This window comes from Eurypyga helias, unplaced genomic scaffold (assembly GCF_000690775.1).
Source record: "Eurypyga helias isolate BGI_N326 unplaced genomic scaffold, ASM69077v1 scaffold27337, whole genome shotgun sequence".
NCBI lineage: Eukaryota > Metazoa > Chordata > Aves > Eurypygiformes > Eurypygidae > Eurypyga > Eurypyga helias.
Window position 1 is genome coordinate 6,061 of NW_010261487.1, and position 26,650 is coordinate 32,710.

Sequence of the window (26,650 nt, forward strand, 5' to 3'; positions counted from 1 at the left end):
AAAATACATCCAGATGCCCAAATGAGGTAGCTCTCATTATTCCTATTTCCCCTCCTCATTAAAATTCCCCTCCTTTTAAGTGGGATTGATTTTTTTTTTTTAAACCGTTTCAAAATTTACCTTATTAGGCCTTAGGGCTCACGGTTTTATCTGCCATCTTTTCACTTTAATGACCCTTTATTTAAGTGGAATCATTTGTTAGCTTCAGTTTCTAATGACACCATTTTTGCAATTTGCAAGTGCCCAAAATAAACCCACATGCTGTGTCCAAGAGAAAAATCAAAAGCGCCAGTGTTTTTCCATCATTAAGTCTTCAGCATAAAGAATTGCCTGAAACTTCATTCAAACAGAGAATCACAGAATGGTTTGGGTTGGAAGGGACCTTAAAGATCATCCAGTTCCAACCCCCCGCCATGGGCAGGGACACCTTCCACGGTACAACATCCGTAATCGCCATCACCCTGAGGATTATCGCCCCTTGGCTGCAGAAGGCACTTTCTAAAGAGGAGCAGTATCTCACCAGAAAAAGCCCATTTCTGGACCCGATTTCACTGCAACAGCAATGTAGTAAGAGGGCTGTGCAAGTTCCCCATGGGTAGCTCCTTGCCCGTCCTCAATTCTTGACCCCTGTTTCTTTTTGACGCTGTCTAGGATTTCTTTACTGCTTCAAATTTCCCTTAAAGCTGTCCAGAAGTTTATAAAGTCCTTCTTATTTTATTTGAGTTTAGAAATTCAAATTATATATAAATAAAACTTTATTAAAGATCTTTTCTAAAGGAGCTATTAACTAACCTTTTAAAACACAATTGGCGTGTTTCTGCTCAGTTTTGTGCTAGTTAACTTGGAACACTCTTGCAAAACCCAAGAGAATCCACCCATCACAAGTTTGGTCAGGATAGAAGTCCAGGCCAGCTTCTCCGAAGACAAATACACGAAAGTTCTTCAGGTGATGTTGGGCAGCATTGGATGTTTTTCCCTAGGTTTTCCTATTCTCTGTCACCAGCAAGTGACACTCCACACAGCTCTTCTTCCTTGAGTGAAATTCAGCCTTCGCGTCTCAGCGGGGCAGCCCACTCGCTCACTGTGGTTCCGGCAAGGCATCTGCTGCGCAGCGGAACCCCAGGTTGGAAGCGGAGCTGTCGGGAGTGTTCTGACTTCGGGCCGCACAGCGATACCTGTAGCAGTAGGACTGGAGAGAAGGGGCGGGGGGGAAGAGAACCTTAGAGTCTCACAGCTTGTGCTTCCTTAGGCGAGAGTTTGTTAGATTAAGGCTGCAAAACCTTTCAAACGCTGTTGGACAGATCAATGAAGCGATACAGATCAACGTCACTATGGTAGAAATCGGGGAAATCCCTCTGCAGAGACCAGCCGAGGCTGATGCGAAGGGGAGCTTGAACAGCAAAGCATCTGGCAACACAAGTGCCACTTAATAATATAACCTGCTCCTGGAAAAAGCTAAAAGTTACCATTCTGCTTCTCTTGTCAGAGGGAGAGAGAGCATCTCAGTGCCTGATGCTGTGTATCAATACAGTGAGCGCTGACTGGAAATGGACAGGTACTGGCACCTGTCAAAAAAAATTCCACTGAATGAGATGCAACACAGAAAGGAGAAGCTGGAGGCCAACTCCTTCCCAGCATTCCAGTGGCTAGCACATAGGGATATTTATAATCCAGATGTAATCTGGACTGGTGGCTATAAAAACGTTTATATTTAAAATTAAGACACTGATAAAATGATCCAATTGCATTCCAGATAGTCCTAGTAGGGAAGTCTGAACACTGTCCTCTTCCAGAATGGGCTGCAGTCCTGCAGCAGCTGCCTCTCAGAAAACAAAACGGGGAGCTGTCACCGCCTCACTTCTTTACGTGAGAAAGGGGCTCAGGGTAATCTGACAGCACTTGTCCTCACGCCCATCAGACAGAGCCATTCGATGCCACTGATGTGTGTCGGTGGGAAATATCCCTGCACCTTCATTCACAGTATTGTTTGTCTTGTGCTTGTAGGACTTGATATCTCTGTGACAGACCAATTTAGTTCAAAGTGTCATCTTAAAAGGCTTGGAAAAGGACTGCTGCTGCAGGCTGCTTTGCACAAGTTATTTTGAGAAAGGCTGTTAACTCGTGCACAGCCAAATGAATCTAAACAGGACAAGGTCAGACATCTCTGCAGCAAGGTACAGACGCTGCTCCGTAACGCACTTTGTGCGCTGCCTGGCTGCACAGATTTGGCCGTGTCTCCGTGCGCATCAATATACTTACACTCCTTGAAAAAAGGAACACCTGTGCTATTTGTGGTGCTGCAGATGCTCGGTTTTCTGCGTTGGGAAGGGTGGTTTCCAAACTGCAGAACTAACCAGTCTAAGCAGTTTGCTACACTGTTAGACTGACTGCCCAGAAGCAGTTCTCCATCGTAGTGTGGAAGGACAGTCGCACGGGTGATGTCACTAACCAAGCACTGGGGTAGCAGACTGTGCGTTCATGGAGCAACTCCATGACAACCCATCCAAGTTCTGCCCCATTTCGCTGCTACTTCAAAAGATCTGGCTCAGGGTCTCTGTTCCTGTCCTCCTGCTACTGGGTCCTGGCCCCTGACAAAACACCGCATTTTGTTCAGGCTGGTTCAGCTGCATGCAGTCAGGCTCTCAATCAGAATTGCGCAATGGCTGGCTTGAAAAGCAAACCCACAAACACAGGCTTCAGGTATGGCATCCTGAAACACCCCCACCGGCTCCGACAGCAGCGCAGAGCCAGAGAGCAGCTCTTGCCCTCACTGAATGGTGCACGCTGCTGCTATCTCACGCTGCAGAGACTACCCCAAACCTCAACCATGGGATTTAGAAGCTGAACTATTTGGAAAATAAAAGTAGCTGCTAAGCATGCATGTAAAAAGGTGCAAACTTTAGCCTCCCTCAAGTCATTCTGCAAGACAGAACAGCCTGGACAGATTTGCAGGCACCTAGTAAAGAGCCCTTGTACTAACAGTATTCAGTGGAGTTTTTGTCTTGATACACAGCCCAGTTATATCACCTACAAAACAGACTAGGACAGACTAGAATCTTCACAAGCCTTTAAAATGGGTCACATTATTCATCACTGAAGAAGAGTCTATTCCAGTGTAATTTAATCAAAAATGCTAATTAACATCTGACATTGATTTCACCTAAGAAGGAAATCAGTGTTGAAAATGGGATCTCACTGTAGAAAATTTAATCTAATTATGAGAATGATTTACCAGCTGCAGGCTTTGAAAGGGAAAAAGAACAGGACAGCTTTAATGAAAAAAGGTCTACAATGAGCATTTCTTCTAACGCAGCATGAACAGAGTTTAAAGCATGATTTGTGTCACAAACAGCTACTGTGTTGCGGTGGTATCCAGACTTGTCACAAAGAATTCACGCCTTCCATCAACTCACCGGAAACATTCATCTCCAGCAATCCTCCTGCAAACACCTGATACCCTCTCTGGATCAAGAGTCATTCTAAAACTAAGTCACATCCATACTTTCTACTCTTATCACTCCAGCACTGTAATGAACACAGCATTAGAGGCATTTATCAATTTTAACTTCTACACTGGAAAAAACATACTGGGTAAATCTCTTTGTTTTAATTACAGGCTAACCAAAAAGAATTCCTTAAGACCAGTAGGTACTGATCATCCTTAAAGCACATGAAACCCCTTAACAAGCTTCCAGGCTGCCAAGAAACTCTGTCAGATCTTTTCATTGTCAAGTCGGGTACGTTCAGAGGAAAGATCAATGTAAACATCATGGAATGGTTTGGGTTGGAAGGGCCCTTAAAGCCCATCCAGTTCCACCCCCCCTGCCATGGGCAGGGACCCCTTCCACTAGACCAGGTTGCTCAGAGCCTCACCCAGCCTGGCCTTGAAGACATCCAGGGATGGGGCATCCACACCTTCTCTGGGCAACCTGTCCCAATCCCCTCCCTCGACCTGCTGGCCACACTTCTCCTGATACAGCCCAGGATACAGTTGGCTTTCTAGGCTGCCAGCGCACACGGCCGGCTCATGTTCAGCTTTTTGTCCCCCAGTACCCCCAAGTCCTTCTCCCCAGGGCTGCTCTCCATCCACTCTCCACCCAGCCTTTCCTTGTGCTTGGGATTGCCCCGACCCAGGTGCAGGACCTTGCACTTGGCCTTGTTGAACTTTGTGAGGCCTTTTCACATTACCTTATGGCACATGTAGGATCCACCCTTCTTCACTCTGTCCGTCCCTGATGAGGGCCCTTTCTGTGGAGTACAAGACACTGGTTAGTATTCCAGGAAGAACACCACCAAATACAGGGTAAAGGTAAAAACCTGTAAGAACAGAGATGGATAAGGAGCAGCCATAAATATTCAAAGGAAAAAATTTCAGCTGTGTCTGTCTGAACCAAAAGGCTTGAAATAATTATGTTGTAAAGCACTTGCAGACAGGTGAGAGTAATTGTTCTCACTCCCCAATGCTGCTTCTATTTGAGTTGCTGCCCCCTGCCCAAAAGAGCCTTGTGCTTTGTTTCTGTGGAGCACCTGATAACATGCTGTGAAAAGCACAGTGGCTATCAGGAGAGAGTAATAAGCACTGAAAACAGGGAAGTTGTAGTTTCAGACAGTTCCTAATGAGATACTAGGGATTTCACACGGTGGCGTGCATATGTAATGAAATCTGTGATTCTCATCAGTTCCGCTGCCATGAAACAAACACACTGAAAATTGGGAGCTTCCAGAAAGAATACAGAGAATTTCCACTTTCCTCAAGGCAGTTATGCTGTTTGCTGGCCAGTTGCCATGAGGGGCAATCCCAATGTGTTGCTCATTTGCATTCCAGTCCAAAAATCCAGTCTGAGACAAGTCAGTGACTGTGCAGCAAGACACTGTATCATCTCCCAGTCAGAAGGTACCAATGTGTTACCCTGTGAGGCCACGACAGCCAGAGGTCTGATAATGCGCTGCGCTGAGGAGCAACGGTTGTGTAACTGTGAGTACACTTGCAGTGTAACGTATGTGATTTATTTGAACTGCTTATGAAACTGACCCTAGAGGTGATTTAACAAGGTTATTTCACTACTCTCTTTCATTTCAAATTCCAAAGGATGGCCTAATAGCTCAAGGAGAAAGCTGGGCTTCCTTGAGAACACTTTCGCTTGCTTTGATGTGTATTTATCACATAGGCAAGCAAGTCCCCCACTTCACTCCTTTTAGCTGTCTAAGTTACTACTGCGCTCATGTAATGCTTAGGGACTACTGCTATACTTCATGTTTCCACTGTTGATTCCGAATATTCTTACCTGCTTCCTATACTCCACGTGCATCTAGAAACTACTTTTAGGGCAGAACCACAAGAATCTCTGTCTTACAGAAGTGACAAACAAGGTAACGAATAAACCCCAGTTTATTTCCTTCAACTGGCCAGCCAGCCTAGAAGTCAGTACTGCCACTAAGAATCCTCTCAAAGTCCTACGATGTGCATGTATTCCCGTTCCTGTACGTTACACTGGCGTACAACAAAAACGTGTTCTTGTCATGTACAAGCCTGCAATAGGGAATTTTTCACTTAACACGAGGTACAAGCTGTTGTTTCTTCACTGGTTGGCAGTGTGTATAAATCAAGTCTGTGTTTCTGCACAAAACTTTATCAGAAGGATTTGTGGAATACAGAAAAAAAAAAAAAGCAGCACCATGATGTTTGCCAAATCCTGCATTTCCTGTTAAAGCCCATTATCTTTATCAACCAATGTAGGTTACAAGAAAATCATCAGCCCAGTTTTTAGCAGTGAGGAAAGAATTCATTGCTACAGAAAATGTAAATGGTACAAAATAGTACCATAAAAGGTCAAAAACAGACAACTGCTGAAAAAGAAATTCCAACAATTATTTTGTCTCCTCGTATCCAGCAGCCAGCCGTTTAACCTGGAAGTATACGAGGGTGCTGTGCTTCCTGCAAAGCCTTAGGAACACCACCTTGACCAAGAGAAAAGCTGTCACCAAAGAAAAATTTCACTTTTGCAGTATTTCCTGAATCCAGGAATAATTGCCCTTTAAGGAGCAGGTACCTAAAGAGGGCATTTCACAGGGAGTGACACCTCTCTCCAAGCTTTTCTCAGCCTCCACTGGTTTCACCTGTTTGGTTACACCTGGTCACCACACTGTCCCACCCTGTATCAGGGGGTACAGTTGTCTCCCACCCAGCTCCTGCATCACCAGAGAAGAATTGAGGCAAGACAAGCGTTTCTAATGCTGAATATAGACCATGGGGACTGTAAGAAAACCTAGAACTACAGAAGCTGCTGGCTGCTCCTGCACTCAACTGCTTCGAGTCTTCGTATCAAAAGCTTACCATACTGACACTTCAGCGGTTTCATATTATGGCAAAATTATTCATCAGAGGGGAAAAAAAAGAATTGGCCTACTACTGCATTTAGTGCCCTACAAATACTCAGGGAAAACCTCACCCACAGGCAGTGTCCACTCCTTTCTGAACAAGGGTGCTCCTCCATGGGACAGGCTGACCCCCTTCCCAAGGCATGTAGACTGGGCCCCACTCTAAGATAAGCCATCCAGGAGCACAATCAAACAGCCTGTTCATCTCATTGTAAGGGAAGCTAGGGCACAGCCAGCCAGAATAAAACTGACCTAAAAAAAGCTACACGAAAACAAGACACAACAGAGAACAATGGAGCTGCTGAGCAGGATTTCCCATTAAAAACCATAATGCAAATACAGAGCAGCAATCTTTGCTATTAGCTCCAAAGTAACTTTGATCAACTAAGAGGAGCATGCTAATTTGGGATTAGACTGTTTATTGCCCAACCATAAGACTATTGTATGGTTCAGCCATTGTACAGGGATAACTTATATTGAAGCAGCACATGAATCTAAGAAAACGGTAATTGCATAACCTCTTTTTATTAATTAGGTAACTTCTGACAGGCAAAAATTGAGCAAAGGTTCTTTGGTAACAAAAAAACAAGTTAAATTGAAACCCCCCAGCCTCTGAAGCAGGATTACATCACTGAGACGCTTTACCACCTGCAAAATCTGATCCAGTGTTCTCCAGAAATCTATTTTATTATGAAACACTTCAAAACCACTGAAGGTAAAGAGTTTATCATAAAACAACTAGCAAAGTTCTTGGAAAAGGCATCGGTTGGAGAAACAATCATTGGCTGTTTGCCCACTGTCTACAGGCTGTTTGATTCTCTGGCTGTTGACACACGCCATCTTGCTCTGCAGTTTAGTGAAGGAATAAGGGAAGTTGGGATAACCAGGCTTCCCTATGGTTGTATCCAGCTACTTGCACATGCACAGAATGAAGCGCGCAAGCAAGCGTACGCAAGAGCCCAGCCTGACCAACACCTTTCTCAGCTTGCGACTGCGCTCAGATTAAGGGAGGTTAAAAAAAAAGAACCACGGAGTGTCAAAAGGTAGAGGCACAGTAAATTTAGTTCTCCTTCCTAGTGTTACAAATGCGGCTTACAAAACTCAGTCTCGTCTGCAGGTAAAACGAGAACCACAACTCTGAGCAGGCAGTGATCACGCTTTCATTCCGAATGTAGCTCAGCTTCTCCGTAAGAGGCACCACATGTGACAAGGTCCCCGGCAAAGCTATGGGGGCTGATCCGAAATCAATCAAAACGAAGTGAAAAAGACGTTCGAGACTGCTGAGCGTCCCTGGGTCTGCACTTCTGTATCCCAGGTTTGCCCACCTGAGGAGAGCATGGTGTTGGAATCAAGCGTTCCCTTTCTCTAACAGATTGCTTTTGCATCCTGTGCAAGCCTCCACTTAGCGCTACAGACTGAGGACTTCAGTCACCCAGGTGATTGTCAGCACCCCAGCAGCCAAGGGCTGTACTGGCATTCCTTGACTTTGGGAGCAAGGAACAGCTCCCAGGAAGCTCACAGCTCAGCCACTGCAGTAAAGCCCAGCGCAAGCAGCCGTCCTAGCCCTGCACTGCCTAAGCTCCTACTCCTACACTCCTTTTCCTACCTCAGCCTTGCTGAAGGAAGCCCAAACACGTCACGTGCAGGAGGAAGCCACCTGGACACTACATCCTTGGGATGAACAACTTTGTCCGGGTAGGTAGAAAGGTGCTGCAGCTCCTTGGTCTGCCTGCAGCATGAGCCATCTCTGTTACCCAAAACAAGGCTCCACTCCCAGCTCCAAACTGACGTAAAGGAAGAAGCCAGTTCCCTACAGATAAACCGGAATTAGAGTTGCAGTTTCTTGAAGGTGTTGAGAGCTAGATGTCCCTTCCCAGCAACACCCTGCCCCGACGCTGTGCGCAACAGTTCCACGCGTGCCCTTCTGACCACAGTCCTTTTCTCCGCTGGTCTTTCTCCTGCCTACATCACTTGCTTAAACTTCCTCTTGTTTTACATAGAGCCTGAGCAGTCCGTACACCTGCACATGCAGAGACGTAAACTCACCCCTGTCCGAGCGCAGACTGCTTCCCGAGTACTGAAAACAAATCAACCAAACCCAGGAACTTCACTGCTTTGTCTTCCACAGAACTATACAGGCTTCAGGTACAGCATCCTGAAAAGCCAAGACCACCCCAGCAGTAGCTTTTCTGGAATAATGCATGCTTTTAACAAACTTGGTAAAGTACAAGTGTACAAACGTGATCTAACTCTGGCCAGAAACGTTACAGCTCAACATCACGGATGTCTTGTAATTAAAAAAAGGATAAAGCCTGCAATGTTAGCATTTGCTCATGCTTGTATCTTCCCTGTCGATAAGAGAAACCTGCTTTGACTGTGCTTACCCATAATAAAAACTAATCAGAGCATGGCAAACAAGGTCACATTTGATTAAAACAAGCAAATCTTTGTTCCAACAAACAATATTGGTTTATGCCATGATCTGGAGAAGCGTACCATCTGGTACTGACGTGGAAGGACATTCGCTGTCCCTACGCAGAGCCAGAGCTGCCCAGACTTTGATCCCAGATTTAAAGAACAGTATTTACTGTATATTAGCAAGTTTATTTTGTAATGTAATGTTGGCATACGATAGTCTGATTGCATAGTTACAAGCGCTTGTGCATTCAATTATCAAAGCTTGCAAGCAGGATTATTCTTTAAAGCATTATTAAAATACATCATAGGAGGTTTTTTTAATGGAAAAAGAAAGTTGTATGTCTGTCATTACATCAAACAAGTACTTTCTGAAGTTGCATCATAACTTTCTATGCAGTGTCAGCTACACAGCCACTCGGAGCCTCATCAGTTTTCAAACTGAGAACTGCAGGTCACAAGAAACTACGTACTGCATACAAAAAAAAAAAAAAACCAAAAACAAAACAAAAAAAAAACCCACCACACCAAAAACCCACACCAACTCTGAGCCAGAGGTCACCACAGTTAAAACGGCCCCATAAAGGGATTGCGTTTTGATGGATCTCACACATATCTGGCTACTACCTGCCAAATGATCATTTACATTATTCAAACATACAAAACACCCTGGTGCTTCCTGGTCCGGCCCTCGTGCACCCAGTAGTAGCTGCAAGATGTGCTAAAGAAGCACTTCTTAAGAGTTTGTCTTGAATGGTGGATTTTTTCCAGTCCTGAGAAAAACCAGCCCAGAAGCACTCATTTCTGACAGCGGCAGTGCTCTGGCTTTTCACCCACTGCCAATGCTGGAGGAGTTGAGTAGCAGTTTTACATTTTCTCAAATGGATTTTATAATTCCCTCCCAACTGAGTCTGACCACACAAAAAAAACCCACTTAGCCTACATAACTATGACATGCTGCACAACTGTCTTGGTACTGCTGTGTGGCCCCATTCCGTGCAGCTCCACGATCTCTTCAAGTGCAAGCAAAATAATTCCAGAGAGCAGCAGCAAGGCAGCTAGCTCCTTCATCTGGCATGCACGCAAGTGAAGAATCCCTTAATAAAGTACCCCCAGATTGCACGTGTACTGGAGAACAGCCATGGCAGGGAACAGTCTGGCACCCCACATCTAAACGCACAGCAGCGCTGCTTAGAGAGGCTTTCAGTGGTCAGTGAGCACAGCATATGGGCAAGAACTGTGCTGAGAAGTTAAAAGGACAGGTCACAGTTGAGAGACAGTGTTCCACTTGGAATTCAGAAAATCTAGAAGTTATTTCCATGTGTAAATGTTGTCCACAAACAGCTACCTTAGATTTGCCTTATTCTGGATTCCTGACCTATGACATTTCTACTGGACTATCCTGCTGCACTGAGTGAACGCTACCAGCTTGGATGCTTCCCGCTTGTTTCTGGGAGAGTTCATGGGATATCAAGGGACGATTCACTGTGTTCCAGACAAGTAAGGCCATTCACTACGCACAATTTGCTACTCAAAACCCCTCCAAATACAGTGTTGCTGATTTGCTTTCACAGCTCGTCTCAGCACAGTACACCAATCTCCACCGGTCCTGTACGCTGTGAGGTGGGGAGCCCTGCAATTGGCTTAAGGCAAACTGAGCAGAGCCGTTTGCAGCTCACAACACAAACCGATGAGAAGGAGAACTCAAAAGAGAAGCCACTTGCTCCTTATGCTTTGAACAAGCCACTGCTACTATACAAGTGTCTGGGCTACAAGAGTTAAGGAGCGTTTTAGTTGTAGCACTGCCCATTTAAGTCCTTAAAGAAAGGTCTGTACAACCGAATCTCCAGTTATGCCAATGCTCTGCTCTTACACCCATACCATGACGATGCCTCTCAAAGTTCTGGCTGCATCCCCCAAACCCCACTATTGCTAACAGTGTCCAGTGTTCCCGGCACCTCATTGCTTACAGTTCCAAGCTCTGCGTTCTACATGCTTCTTGAGCTGCATAAAAATCTTTCAAGTCTGTTTACTTGGCTTCAATTTGTACCTGCACAGGTCCTGTACCTGGCAAAGAAGAGGAAGAACGTAGTTTGCCCCATTATTGAAGCATAATTTAAATCTAATACCTTAGGAATTAGCAAACAACTTAAAGTGCCTTCAGGTGTCCCAGTTAATTTTTGGTCCTGGTATTTATTTGTGAATGCAAGCTGATTAATTATAGAGGGGGGAAAAAAAAAAATGGTGAAAATTCCATTCATTCCTTGTAACCAATCCGCAGCATACCCTAAATCTCTCCAGTACGAGAAAAGTGCTTTGAAGATTTCAGATGTTATACTAAGTATGTTAACAAACTTTCACTAAGCTCTGACCCTCTAGAAGAATTCCTAGTCTGTCAGCCAGAAAGAACACGGCCTATATATAGGTTATGCTGACTTGTACTCTGGAGAGGCTTAAGATTGGCTCTGATAGATATGGTGCTAATCATTTTTAATGTCTCTGAAGATACTGCAGCCTGGCTATTTTGGGACACTTTTTCACATTGTGAGATTCAGTTTCCTTATCCATTTAACCAGAAAAACCTTTTGGAATTCACTTTGAGGTGCTCTGCCTCAGCCACTAGATTCTGACGATTAGTTTCCAACTGAACAAAACTAAAAGCATCATTGCCAACACCTGATTTTTAACCACCATTCTGAAGCGTCTGCAAAACGTTTGTGCCCAATCTGAAAACCTACGCAAACTCCTAACCACTTCAGTTTAACAGAGCAGGAGACGCACGACACTTGTTTCTCACCGACACCAAGACACTGCTGCACTGACACATTGAACAGAACAGCCCCTCATTTAGACACGTCATTCTAGTGAAGGTGTGCCGCCGCCGTACTTCAGAAAAAGGATATTTTGGTTTTTTCAAGTATCGTACCACAGCAGCTCTAGTTCAGCCACACACTATTCCTGCTAGCTGGATTTTGTGCAACTTGGACAAGTTGGGAAGGCTGACACAGGCAGAGAAATCTATTTTCCCTTTTAAAGCAAAGTAAGATGAATTTAGCTAGCACCTATGGCAGGGGATGGATTAGCTGAAAGCTACAGTTTGCACGAAGACTCCTGGAGGTTCTTTATATTATTAGCCAAATAACCTCAACACATATTAGTCGTTTCGTGCCCTTCAGCCACAAAAGCCAATCATCTTACATGAAAAAGCGCTCTAGGACTTGGCCAGTGGTGACACAGAGCCTTCAGAAGACACGCCTAGGTGCAACAGACCCAAGATGTGTGACTTATTCTATACATACACAACATCAAAACTGCCTTTATCCTCCAGACGTGGCCGACTGACCCTGTTTTGCCACTTCTCGAAAGCCAGAGGGCTTGTGGGGAGCTGTGCATTTTCCCTGCCCCAAGAGGTCAGTGTGCAAACAGGCAGCCAACACCCAAGTAGCTGTCAGACTGAAGGAGATGAACAAGAGCAGGGAGAGTTGCAACATGCCACCAACTGCCAGACCCGCGTTTTTTCCCAGGGACACAGATGCTGTCTGTCTCAGAGGGATGAGGTGGGCAAGGGGTCCTTCCCCCGCCCCAATTAAGGCAGCGTATGCAGGTCACGGCACACTGGTTCCAGGCACTGAGGGGAAGTGTCAGTAGGGAGAGGTGTAAAGCAGAAGTTTCCCTGGTACAAACCACAGTGAATGACCACACAGTCTGGAACGGAATGCTCAGCCTTGCTCGCTCTTCCTCCCACCCCGACTTACCAAATCAGTACTCGCCTACTCTGAACAGGAAAGTTTGGTACTTTTACTATCCTCACTTTCGTCCAAATTTACATTCTGCTAGCTACTCAACACTTCATCTTCAGAAACATTGCTCTTAAACCAGCCTTGTTTCCATTCACAAGGTACAAAAAAAAAAAATTATCCTTAGCTGCATATAAAACACCCACCAGAATGGAAACCAAATTGCAAGACAGCAGATGTTTCTTTCCTAATCAATCAGTATGCAAAGAGGAAAAAGAACCCCTAAACAATCAGTTGGAATGCAAAGTGTAAGTTCTACATAGATTTCAGCTGTATATGCACAAAAGACTTGAGTCAGTGCTGGAAAAACCAGGTGTGTTTATACATTCAGGAGACCATTCATGCAACAAAGGTTTCCTTGCTGCCTACAGAACTGGCAGCAAGTTTTGACTACATCATATGCATTTGTGCAGTAGGTGAGAATCACAGACTGGTTTGGGGTGGAAGGGACCTTAAAGACCATCCAGTAACAACCCCCCTGCCATGGGCAGGGACACCTTCCACTAGACCAGGTTGCTCAAAGCCTCATCCAGCCTGGCCTTGAAGACATCCAGGGATGGGCCATCCACAACATCTCTGGGCAACCTGTTCCAGTGCCTCACCCCCCTCTCCATGAAGAACTTCTTCCTGATATCCAATCTAACCCTCCCCACTTTCAATTTAAACCCATTACCCCTTGTCCTGTCGCTACAGGCCCTTGTAAAAAGTCCCCCCCAGCTTCCTTGTAGCCCCTTCAGGTACTGGAAGGGGCTATAAGGTCTCCCCAGAGCCTTCTCTTCTCCAGGCTGAACAAGCCCAATTCTCGCAGCCTTTTGTCATAGCAGAGGTGATCCAGCCCTCTGAGCATCTTCGTGGCCTCCTCTGGACTCAAATGGAAAGGAAAAGGAGGTCCTTCAGCCACAGTCACCAAGACTGCCTACCAACAAAAAGTAGATAATAGTCCATTCTGGTTTAAAATCAACCATGAAAAAGCTACAGTTCCCAGCACTTCATTTAGTAGGGAAGACATATGTAGTGCAGAGTGACACAGAACTGAAGTCACTACAGAGACCTGTGGTCCAAGGGGTCCGATTTCTCTTGCTAGACATATCCTCCTGGAAGAACGGCAGAATGTCAACCTCTGCAATGCACAGGACAGCAAAAGAAGTTAAGCAAGTTCCTCAAGTTACTTCCAATTGCTGACTTCCCAGAAAAGCCTCCAGTTACGCCCGGCACACCAAAGAAAGACTACACATATCACAGAGACCACAGCATGGGGTACTCAAATCCTGCAGCAAACAGCTCCTGCCCACTGAGGTTTAATTGGTTTTCTCATTACAGATATCTGTGTCTGAACAAAATAAGCTCTGTGAGAGCAGAGCAGCGCATTTCTCACATTTAGTCATCCAGGATAGATGAGAGAAAAGGGTATGTAATACTAGAACTTGAATCTGCTGAGGTACTGCATGAGAAACCCCACGTACAAAGCTTACCGTGCAGGACCTCTTTCTCTGCCTGCCACAAAGAAAACCAAAGATTAACCTCTCAGCGGCTGGTAAGCTACTTCTCCCCGTAAACCTCAGCTTTATTACACGGGGAGTTTAAAGGAGCTAGGAGAAGCCACAAAGATAACTCACAAGGGATGGTTCTCCACCTGCAGGGTGGGGGAAAGTGCAGTTTGTAGCAACATAAAGGAACAAAAACACCTCCCTGCTTTTTTTTTACTAAAAGTAATTCCACTGCACTGACAAACTCGTGATTTATGTCATGTGATGCCAGTTTGGAAGTATTCAACTGCTAACCAGTTGTGGAGGCCTGTTCAACAGAACATCGATAAATCAAGCTGCACTGCAGCACCACCCTTCGCCTGTCGATGACTTGTGGTGTGATACGTCCTAATTCACCAGAACACAGCCCAGCCCACCCCAAACCAGCAGGAAGGAGCAGAGAGCAGTGGGTTTTCCAACAGCAACCAGGTCAGAGTAGCAAGAGGGAATTCTATACTTCATGTGATGCCAGTAAAACACTTACAGGGTTGTGAACTTCATCTGTTGAATGATGAACAGCCCACCAGTCGGACGTCCATTCCCAGGCATTTCCTACAATGTTGTACAAACCATATCCATTGGGAGGAAACGCCGTGACCTATACAAGATATGTAACACAAGGGCCAGTTCTGTAAACTACTCAACACAAAATAAGGTTTTTAATCCTGTAGATCAGTCTGCTGAACGTGCATTTGTCTTGACTAGGAGCTTCTGCCTTCACGTCTCCAAAACAGACACCAAATCAGTGGTGCAGACCTGTAACACTTAATACTCCATTTAAATAAAACAGAAAAAAAGAATGAACTATTATCATTCCCAGCATTTTCAGCACCACATTCCCACTATGGATCACAGCATCCTCTCATTGGTTTAGGAGACTGATCCTCTGAAGAGAGGCACTGTCTGACCAACAGACACAGACCTGAACATCGCATTAGTGATCTGCCCGCCATGCCCATGCTCACAGCTTCCAGATTCCCTTCCCATCGGAGAAAAGCAAGGGTGGCTGTCAACTTACACATACGCAGAGTTCTCCACTGATGAAACTTCTGGGACTTTCCTTAACTACCATTTAATATTTCATTAACATTCTTGATTGCCTTTAAAATTCCACTCCATTGTTTGCCATACTGGACAGACTCAACCCTTCCAAAAAGGGAAGTTTCATTTCTTTTAAACTAATGCATGATGTTTGTGCCTTGGCAACAACTACCCAAAAAACTGTAATGCCAAAAGTGCAGGCAGAAAGTATTTCAGCATCTGACTATAAACTGACTGGAAAGGGGGTAAAGAGGTCAGTTTGAGAGGAACTAGAAGTTAAAATGAAAGTAATCTTTACTTTTCAATTAGCTTTTTAAAAGTGTCCCTTGGTGATACTCGAGCCTGCAGTGAAACATACTGTAATTTTAAAAATCTAAAGGTGAAAGAGTACAGCCATGGTTCACCATGTTGAACAGAGACCTCAGGTTCAGGAAAACTGAGTTAATTCCCATATAACTGATTGACTCTGAGACACACTTACCGGTGCAGTCCCTTTATATCCATCTTCTGCAGTGTTGTTAGTCGGGAACACTCCCTGCCAGATATTGGCATAATGCTGACCTTTTGGCTGAAGCTTGTTGCCCCATGGGAAAAGTCTGTTAAAAGACATACAGAGGAACAGTTATCAAACATTTTTTTTTAATTAAAAAAAGAAAAAAACAAAAACAAAAAAACCCACACACCACCCAGCCCCCTTCCTCCCCACCGTACTCTGGAGAGCTATTTGTATTCCAGTTCCATTCGTACCAACATCCAGCAGGCTTTCCATTTCTATTTACCACAGATGTGCATGCTACGCAGGAAAAATACACTGAGGGTAAGAAAAACCCACGCAACTCTTACTTAGCTAGTTTTAAACACTTGGTGACAAGTACCTATTTTCAAGGCCCCCTCGACAGCTGTATTCCCATTCAGCCTCAGTTGGTAATCGTTTCCCTGCCCATGTGCAGAATGCCACAGCATCATTCCAGGAAACATGAAGAACTGGATGATCCATTCTGGGGAACAAAATAAATAGGAGATCATCAGCAGAACTAGGCAGTCTCACAGCTATACAGCACAAGCACTTCATGAAACTCCAAAAGAGATGGCCACGAAGGACTGTGGAAGTTCACAGTTCAGTTACAAGTGGACAAGCTATCAAATTACTTTTACAGAAAGGAAGCTATTTAAAGAAAGAGCAAGATGCTGGAAGGGAAATGCAGCCATCAGAGGAAAACAAGGAAGAAGAAAAAAAATTAACTTCTGTTTGTCTCATCATGCTTTTACATACAGCCCTCTGCAGTTCACAGAGACATGTGTAGCTTGTGCTTTCTCATGGTCTCACTTGAGGAACCTGCTGCACCCAGGAGTCAGCGAAGAACTGTGGATACACTGGCCTCTGTGGAAACACAGGTGCTCAGAGACCCAAAGAAGACACCAAAAGCCTGCAGCACTACTGCTCCTCGCTAGGCTAGTTTAACAGTACCCTGACACGAGGTCACGATTCTCGACAGGAAAATTCAGATTGCAGTTTAATGGCAAATGCTCTTAATTTCCCTGGGCACTCTTCTCCTTGCTGCAGGTTCTTTCTTTGCTGTCAGTTGTGGGGGTTTTGAGGGAGAAGCAATATAAGAAAGAGTTCTTACTCTTAAGAACATCATCTTCTGCAGCACCCAATCCAGAAAAGAGTGAACCACAGACATGTAACCAAAGAGTATTTGTCTTTGGCTGTTTCAAGCAGTCCACAGTTCACACATAAGCTCCTGTCCTTCCTGTGTGTGGTTCCAGGATTGCTCTTACAATCCTGGTCTCTTTTTCCAGAAAAAGACAGAATCAATGCCCGGCATTCTTTAACAGGGATGCTCCCCATCCCAGCCTCTAATAGAAAAAGATACTTCAAGAGCTGGAGGGTTCTGGTGCAGAAGTCAGATACAGAGAACTTCCTACTAACTTGTCTTCCCTGCCTCATTTAACACGCCAGTGCTATGCCTGTTGGTCCATTAAGCTACTTCCAGGTGGCAAGTTCCCCAGCAGTTGTACTGGTCGAGGTCTGCGCCATACTTTTGAAAGACTAGATTTACATGGCAGGTTTCCAACTTCCTATCTGCTGACTGTGACCTAAATTTCTCTGTCTCCCCCTAACAACGCCTCCTGATATTATCTCTATTTTTGCCTCAGATAATTCTTTCATTGCCCTTGGAGAACAGGCAACAAACTTCTTACTAAGCAGTTCAACCACCAGATGATGTTACACTAACTTAACCCTGTCCTTAGAGGACTCAAAACCATGCCAGCATCTACTAGATCGAGGCTAAAGAGTCTGACTTTATTTAAAGCAGCAGTTTTGAAACTTTAACTAGCGGATTAAAGCAGCCAATGCCAACTTTACTGACATCTGCCTAGCAACAGTTACAATGCAAGAGGTCTCAAATGAAGAGAGTCACATCCACGTAAGCATACAGCAATATACGTAACAGAACAACTGCTTCCAACATGTGCCACCCAGGGTTAGGTCTGCAGTAGCCATAAAAAGCACCTGAGAATAATGAAGCCTTTTGATTTTCTAGGCATGAAATTCATTCCATTTCTGAATGGAAAGAGATTGCATAAAGACATGGATCAGCAAGTTTCAGGGTTCATGCTAGCAAAGCATGGCTCTAACTATAGGCTGCTAAGAAAAAGTACAGTTTTCCAAAGCATTTAGAGCTTCCACATAAAGTCACAACTGATTTTCCACAATAACTGGCCCACATAGTCAGAACACAGTAAACAGCACAAAACTCTCCAGTCTTCTGCTGCCAGAGATAGGCCTCCAAATCCCAGACGGAGGATGCACTACACAGACCCCTAGAGCACGCATGCAGCTACTACTTTGTCTTGCTCTCCAAAAACAGATCTGCAGCAGATGCCCTAAAATTACTGACCCTCTACAGACCTGCTGTGTTTCACTGCTGATACACAAACGTGAATAGGAAACACAGGGAAGCACATTTCAGTATGGTCTCTTTTCTCTTGGGTGGCAAGTGCTTACAGGCCTTTTTGAACGACTACATCATTGACCATACGACCACTGAATATTGCATGTAGCACCCTAGAAGATGGGAGGACAGTCGCAGAAGCAGCAGCACACAGGGAACTAATTTAAAGCCCCTTCTTGCACCCCCATTCCTGGTGCATTTACAGGTGTATTTACAAGCACTGAGTATTATAACTGAATGGCCATGTGTGCCTTACCTGTTGGAGATACTCGAGTCGGGACCCTCAGGGTGCTTCCAGTTGGCTTCCTTCACAGGTAACCACCAGGGAGCAGCTGCAACCTGAAAGGGACAAGAATGGCCAGGGAAGAAGAGTCAAGTTCCCAGCTAAAGGCTATTCTGAAAAACCACTGTGTGACAACAGGGTACAAACAAAGCTTTCACTGACAGCTCGTGGCTCTGCCTGCAGCCCACTGAGCTATTCCTCTGGTGACCCAAGGTGATCACTTGATCCACATTGCAAAGCTGCTGGCCAGGGAATAGCCTGAGGTACAGAACAGCACAGAGAAAATACCACCTAGAGACCTGCGGGAGGGAGAACAAATCCTGAGCATACTGAAGTGCTGCCCTCGGCTGTCTCTCCTTCCCTTCTACATTTTCTCCCCTGCAGGTCTGATACACGGCACAGCGTATTCTCTCTGAAGGCACAGCCCTCAGCACACCACCTGTGGGGGACCAGACTATCCTCCCAACAGTTCTCAGTTCTTCACCCCTGAAAACACATGCCAAGAGCACTCAGATGGCAGTGGTTGGAAGAGGTCATCCGGAACATTTCAGTTCTACTGTATTCTTTCACAATAGTATGCCCACAGTACAGTTAGACCAGTTCAGCTCCTGGCTGACTTCTCTCTGATACATCCTGCAGAGACAATAAAGTCAGTTTTGGCTAAAAGAAAATTTTCATCCCAATTTTCTGCTCACTAGACTCAGTGTTTTGGAATAACTACAACAAAATCCTGGTGACATCCTTTTACTAGGGTCAAACCACACATCTTGCAACACATTTGCTTTCCAGTTAATTAACTCGGTAAGCTGATTTAAAATTATTTGCTATTAGCTTCCAGAAGGTGGAGACAGAAGAGCCACAGAAGTCAGGTAAAGCCTTTTTTTTCTTCCCCCAGTTGGTTTGCTGGAATACGTTCATTAAGGAATTCTTCTATTAAGCTTACTTCAAAGCTGAGAAGGTCAGTGCGCAGCACATTTAACTATTCTATTCTATTCCATCCACATTCACTTAGAAATACTTATCTTAATAATGGGTCCTTTCAGAAAATTGAGGCAAAAAGAACACATGCTAACCATCGATAGCGGGTTTCTTCCAGCAGCTTGACTGCTTGTTTCTAAAATCATCCTATTACAGAGATAATTTCCATAATGAACAAAAAATCAAGGTAAGTCTCCAACGCTTCAGGAGTTAAAAAACCTACCAGCTGGTTAGCCCTAGACCGGGGAGATCCAAATGCTGCTCTAATAATGATCTGTAGAAAAAGCTTCAGTGACTTCTGCCCTTCCCACTGCCCCTCACCTTACCCCATTTGAGAGATGGCAAAGGGAAGTAGAAGAATATTTATTTATATTCATCATGCTGCTAAGCCAACTTTGTAAAGTGTGTGCCCAGAGCTTTAACTCACCAAATCCTTCACAGGAAAAGTCCAAAAGTAAGTCACTAAAAGCTGTTACTCGGGAGACAGAGCATCATCCCAGTCAACCAATTTTAACAGCAACTTCTAAGAGGAACCTGCATCCTCCAGCAGTGACAAGCATTTAACACAGAATTACATGTATGTAAGAGAAAAAATTATCTGTGACAATTGTAAGTTGTTAAAAAAACCTCTGATCCAAACTACACACCAGATCTCTCGTTGGAATGTTTCGGTAGGAAAATGAACTGTGGTGCCCAAGATATAGAAGTGCTGCTAATACACAGACATATTATCTTATTTTTAAAGTATCTGATCTATATATGCTGTAACAGCTCCCCTGACAGCTTTTCACTCTTATCCCATCATCATATACTGATTTTGAGTACAGCATACATCTGTGTACCTCACCTAAAAGCTCACTGGAAATGAATAGCACTCCTGGACTAGAGCTGCAGTCATGGGCTTAAGCTCAGTTCAAGAGCCCGCACAGGTCTCTCTGAGCCCTAGGCAAGAGCACCGGAATCCCCAAGTATGCTGCAGGACTCCTCCAGCTGGGAAGCCACCCACACATGGGTTTTTGACACTCTCTTTTCCAAAGTGAGTGAAGACACTGGTGGCAAGTACAAAAGAAACGAAGCTTGCTGATGACTGAGATGTTCTATCCACGTACTCTCCATCTCAGGGCGATCCTTCAGGCATACTCCTAAAATAATTGCATTTCTTAAAGATCCTGCTCTCTGATCTCCCTAGCATGACAAGCACACAAATCAACAGCACCAACCACATTAATTCTGGCTCAGTATCTAACAAAGCCAACAACATTCACCCAACAGTCCGAGCCACTACCCTTTTCTGAAAAGCATGAGTATTATTTCATCTTTTTCTAGAAACTACAGCTCTGTTACTGAGCATTCAAACCCAAAGATGGGGTCTTCATTCAGAGAGATACTCAGCTCAACTCTTAACAGCACCAAATCCTCAGAATGACCAAGCTGCCAAACAGATACTACTGTCAATAGGCTTAAACCTAGTCTGATTTAACCAATTCCTTGCATATTTTGAGCTTTAACCTTTAGTCCACACTCGAGACAGAAATCCAAAGTTAGAAACGTACAGCTATTTAAGGAAAATAAGAGACACAGGACCATTTGCTAAAGGTTCTCTGCGAATCTGAAAGATCGCGAGTAAGATTCCATCCCGATAATTTCCAAGCACAACACATCTTTGTAAATTAAACTGCTGGTTTTTGGATAAAAATATTTCCAGAAGACTGCAAAGTTTTACATTTTAGAAGACTTTAATTTTGGAAAACATTTTTGTTATGCAAAAGAAAAAGCAGATGCTTTCAATCAGAGTGGTTTATTTTAAACCCAGAAAAACACAGTCTCCCCGCATGAGAGCACTACGTGTGCACGTCTTCTGTTTCTGGCTCTGCTGACTGAACACCAAATGGCTGCCAGTCTTTGCAGAACACCCAGATCTTCACAGAAGTTACATGTATAGTACTAGGACAGTGGTAACAGTGATAGGCTACGCACAGCCTTCAATAATTAACTGGAAACTAATCTAAGTCAGGCACTGACACCAGTGAGCGTGCACCAAGATGCTCCTTGCAAACGAGAAAGTCATGTACCTGAAATGTACAGTCCTTTCAAAAAACTGCTCAGAGGTCTTGATAGCTTTTAATTGCTCTAAATCTAATTAGCAGAAGAGCTAATTAGAGATATTACAACATCATAGTTAATCCAGCAAAGCCGTCCCTTGCCACTAATGAGCTTAGTTACTTTCATAATGCTTAGAATTCTCCTGCTTCACTCCCAAACGTGTGTTCTGTAGACTGGCAACAGATTCACTTTGTGAAAACATTAGCATAAACTGCTGAGTAGATCTCGAAGAGATACTGAACTAGAGGACGATCTCCTTCGTTTGGATTAACCCTTGACAGCATAGCCTATCCCTCGCAACAGCACAGGCTAAACAACTGCCTCGACATACAACGAAACGCGCTTCTAGGAGCAAAGCACGGTTCACAGGCAGAGAAGCTCAGTGCTTGTTTTGGCCTGATCGAGCTGAAAACTTGGATTACCCAGCTCCCTGCTCCAGGATTAAAGTTTAAGAATTCACTGTTTTGCTTATCACAGACTTGTAGCACCAGGAAGGGAAAAAGAGCACGATATGATCATACTGGGAAGATACATGAGCAGTTAATTCCATCCTACAAATTTTCCACTCCCAGAACTGCAGCCTACACTCCCACTATCAGCTTGCACAGAATTCAGAGTTTTAAGGATCCAATTTTCTTTTCAACGTAGGCTGGGATATCCTAACTTTAATTGCTCCATTAACTCACGATTTCAAGATTTTTAGACTACTTTACAGTTATCTTGAAGAAAATTCCTTCATAAATATACACAGAAGAAACAAAAGGGAGGAACATCAGAAAAGTTGTTTCATCATCAGCATGACAGTGTTCCTGGTACTGCAAAAGCAGTAGGGGAATACCCTTAAAAACACACACGAAAAGCACCCAAAACTCAGCCAATAACCACAAAAACATTTGTGTTAATCTGACACCTAACACGGCAATGGCCACGTTAAATAAAACCCACAAACCATCCCCTACTTCAGCTCCAAAATTCAAATCACATTTACGTATTAGAAAAACTACCAAAAATAAACTCGACTGAGTAGCTAGTCTTGGCTCTAATTCCACTTCTAACATGCAGCAAGTTACTTGAAATAACAAAGCTGTAGATTTCAACCTTAAGTCAGGCCCGTAAGAGGATGAGAAATTCATGCTGTTGTCCAGACATGGAGCACCGACCATCTTTCTTTTGGATGTGCTACCGCCTTACAATGCTATTTTAAAGTAAGGCCTGCATACACTAGGTCAAGACAAACATCTGGAAGAAGCAAAACGTATTGCAGAGTAAGAACTTCAGCAATATAGGGATCAACTGTCTGAAAAGATATTTTCTGAGTGAAAAGTCTGGAAAACACTTCAGTAATCATGTAGGAAGTGGTGGGTTTTTGAAGATACGCATGCTTCAGTTTCAGAAGCTTAACAGGTTACCACTTGTTTGAATCAGACTGTGTTAAGCACTCTACATCTTTAATTTGCAAAAGCATCCTCTTGGCTGCAAAAGGAACAGGCTGCAAGCAGGGAAATTATCAAGCATTCTCTCTGGGAAATACCCCCAGTGGCCTGGACACCCTCATTTCGAGCTTTGGTAGGATGTGGGAAAAAAAATAGTTATTCATTAAAGAACATAACTTTTGGACAAGGTTTTATTTCATCCATGTAAGGCAGATACACATAAATCTCTGTCAATTTTTCCTCCTCTCAGCCATATCCTAAAGCCTGAACAGCTGATTAATGAACTACTGAAGAAAGAAGCAGCAGAAAATAGAACATTTTTAGTAGGACAGAAATTTTAAGACAAAAATAATTACTGTGCAACTGTCATTTTCCCTTTCAGAACCCACAGAGAGATCACATTAGGTGGGGTCCCAGTCACAAGTAACTTAACACCTATTTTTCTAAGTAGCATCAGTGTACCTTCCCAACAACCCTAAAACTTCTGCCCTCGCTGAGGTTCAGGGCAGAGCGCCCTGTCCCACCATCCACTGGGTATCCCTACAGCACCTCTGAGCCCGCTCCGCAGGGAGCAGGTACGTTCACCTACCCTGCCTGCAGCGGGCCCTGGGTACGAACAGCTCCATGGAGCACTGAGTGGCGATTCAGCAGTCCCAGGCACCGGCCAGGCGCAGCTGCTCCCGGCTGCGTCAGCACAGCCCCGCTCTCCGCTGGCCCTGCCCGCCCGCTGTCGCTACCTTCCCAGAGCCCTGCTGCGGGTCTGAGCGGGCAGTCAGCGACAAAACTTCGCCCTCCTCCGTTTCAGCTTTGCAGGCAGATTCAGAACACATCATACCACGAGGGGCAGTTTGACACAAGCTGGAGCCATGTACTGGTCCCGCTGGATTTTAAAGCCCCCTTCCAGATGGAAGGAGAAGCCTTCTAGCAGATGGACGCTCCTCGTTCACCTTCACCGGTCTGCAGCTCTGCTTCTCCTTTTCATCAGCGCACTGAAAACGGCACGAACATGACCTATTTCGATGCAGCACATCCTCTCCATAGCAACGAGCCTGTGTTTAAGTTGAAACAGCTGTAACTGAGGCAGGGAGACATTGCAATGTAAATAGTGTGGAAGGGAATACCACTCCCAGGCTCAGGACAAAGAGTAGGTCTCTCCTAGCCAGTTACCAAGGTCATCACAGGAGCTGCGTAGGGGAGACATAATCTACATATGCAGCTATAATTCATATTTGTACTTGAAGACAGTCTGCAGAGAAGAGCCAACCTGCTATAATTATGTACATAAACTGAACTGAAAGATGATTGTCAAATTCTCCACCAAATCAGTAATTAAGCACGCTGAAAAAGCTCACAAGTAGACGGTTGAGTATTTTTTTCCAGAAGGTAACTCAGACTTGATGTTGCCAGCTTCTGCAATGCTACTGCAAGTCTCATGCTACTTATTACATCAATTAGAAGTCCCTGCTCCCCAAAAGCTCTAATTACAGAACAATCTGCTTTCATTCTTGTTTTGTAAGGTCTCTAGCCTCCCTTGTTAGCTCAGAAATTAAAGCAATAAGGAGTTTTGTTTAATATTGAATACTGATATTTTTTGTCGTAAGTCCCAATATTTTAAAGCAGTTTGAAATTGCAGTACTGCAAAAAGGCAGCAGCTTTATAGCATAAGAATAAATATATTGTAAGTCATCAGTTGAAGAAAAGATTTCAGACTTTACTAGAAACTGGCACTTCACTATTATGAAGGTACCTTTCCTCTGCATAAGGAATGGTCACTGAATCTTGTTCAATTAATGTAATACTTCACAGCTATGTCAATCCTCCAAGAAAAATAACCAAAAATATTTGATGCTAAAATCCAGTAAGATTCATTAAGTGCAAGTTTTGGAATCCAAAGAAGCTTCTTTTGAGGAACCGATATTCCTGGTGAGTTCCGCCTCTGGAAGTCTATTTTTCAGCCAACATCTAAATCCACACTCAAGCTAGTCACTTTTTCCAATAACAAATGAATGTGAGCTTTAAGAAGATGAGCCAGGAATGGATATGTCTACAGCCTGAGGCACAAGCAATGCCCCGCTTTGAAGTTGTAGCTTATACTGATAAATATGGACTAATACTACCGGTAACACCCCGGGAGAGATGCTTCCTGCACATTGTTCTTTACCCCAGTAGTGGGAGTACAGTATAAAAAGACAGAGCTTTACAGTTCAACAGCTCCATCTTCCCACCTCCTTACAGGGGGTGATACCTGAAGCACTGGGGTGCGCTATAAACAGGCACACCCATCTCTTCCTTCGATTTCCGTTTTCTCTCTGTAAAAGCAAGTCACGTATGGTAGAGGGGAAATTTACCCTTGAAGTGACAAATACACTTTTTTGCCAACTTCTGCTTGAGCACCCTATGTATGTTGACATCTTAACAGTATCAGACAAAATAGAATAACCTCACAAGCCACAGATAAGCAAGTTAGTATTGCACGCTCTCAGAAGGCACGTTCTCCACAGTAAATGCTGCAAATGCTCCTACTGCTATCCTACCTGCAAATGTTGCTCATTTCATATCAATTTGAAATGCATGATGTTTTCATTGGTTTTGGAATGGGACCATGCTCTTTGAGTTAAAGGCCAGAGGCACTGCTATAAGAAAGTAAATTGCACAGCTCAAGACCACTGCTGAGATTTCCATATAAACAGATGAAAACAGCATCCAATAGTTCTAGATCGACCAGGACTCCTTAAGTGTTTCCTCAAGTCTGCCAGCGAACTAGTGTCATTGCATTCTCAGACCAAAACTTCAATACTTGCTAAAGACAAGTGAAGAATAGAGAGTTGTATTCAGTCTCTTCATTGCAGAGTTTATCCAACCTAGAAGCAAAAATTAATTTTGCCACCTTCCACAAGCCAAGGATAAGAACGTTTCCACTACTCTCCAGTGAGCAAATGTGACTTATGCTGTGCTCCAGTCTCGGTAAGTGCTATCCTGCTTACCTTTTTTATGGTAGCTGCACAGTAAGTGAAATTCTTGCAGTTATTTGCAAGGGCTCTCAAATCCCCTTATTGCCTTGGTACCTTCTCATTTCACAGACACAATCCCCATACTTTTTGCTCTAGGTTACATTAAAATGCCATACAAATGGCATTTTACAATTTCACAATGCAATGGAATAATAGCACTGGGTATGCATTTCCCTCTCTCTACTTCCTCCTTAACTCAGTCAGGGAGATACAAGAACAGGAGAACAGTCTCATCACAAAATAAGAACAGCAGGTTTTAATTTTTCAGCTTTTACTATTTCCAAAGAAAAGAAAAAAATATTCTCCAAGTGCCAAGCTATCGGCAAGTCTAGGGTGTGTTTTATCGATGACATCTAAACCAGAGGCCAAGCACCCAAAAAAAGACCATAACTTAACAGCTGTAATAGATGCAGTAATTAGTGGTTTTAATCTGCAAGTCTGAGAACTGATTTTTAATATGTGAAGCTATTAAAGCTAGTTAGGCCCACACAAACATTTCGGTTTCAAAGGACCCTCGTCCTAGAAAATCCTTTTTAATTTGAAAAAGTCCTTGTCAATCCTATTGGTAACACCCTCATCTGTTAAGAGTGCTAAATTTTCTCTCTGCTGTGTTACCACCACAAACTTAGGGGCCAAAACTAAAAAAGTCCCAGAAACGTAGAACAATTCAATTATTGGCTGCTACACCCCTTTTTACTGCTTCCCTTCCAGAGGAGGGGTAGGTC

General features: G+C 44.1%; 1 protein-coding gene across 1 annotated transcript in view; it reads right to left on the reverse strand.

Moving 5' to 3' along the window:
* Window positions 1–1,078: 1,078 nt before the first annotated feature.
* The window catches only part of SUMF1 (sulfatase modifying factor 1), a 31,655-nt gene continuing 6,083 nt past the window's right edge, over window positions 1,079–26,650 (reverse strand). Inside the window, exons 3-8 of the mRNA XM_010155397.1 lie at window positions 18,374–18,456; window positions 16,033–16,155; window positions 15,639–15,753; window positions 14,601–14,714; window positions 4,189–4,248; window positions 1,079–1,189 (exon numbers count right to left, since the gene is read on the reverse strand). Of these exons, the coding sequence (XP_010153699.1) occupies window positions 1,079–1,189; window positions 4,189–4,248; window positions 14,601–14,714; window positions 15,639–15,753; window positions 16,033–16,155; window positions 18,374–18,456 (606 nt within the window). The remainder of the gene's footprint in view (window positions 1,190–4,188; window positions 4,249–14,600; window positions 14,715–15,638; window positions 15,754–16,032; window positions 16,156–18,373; window positions 18,457–26,650) is intronic.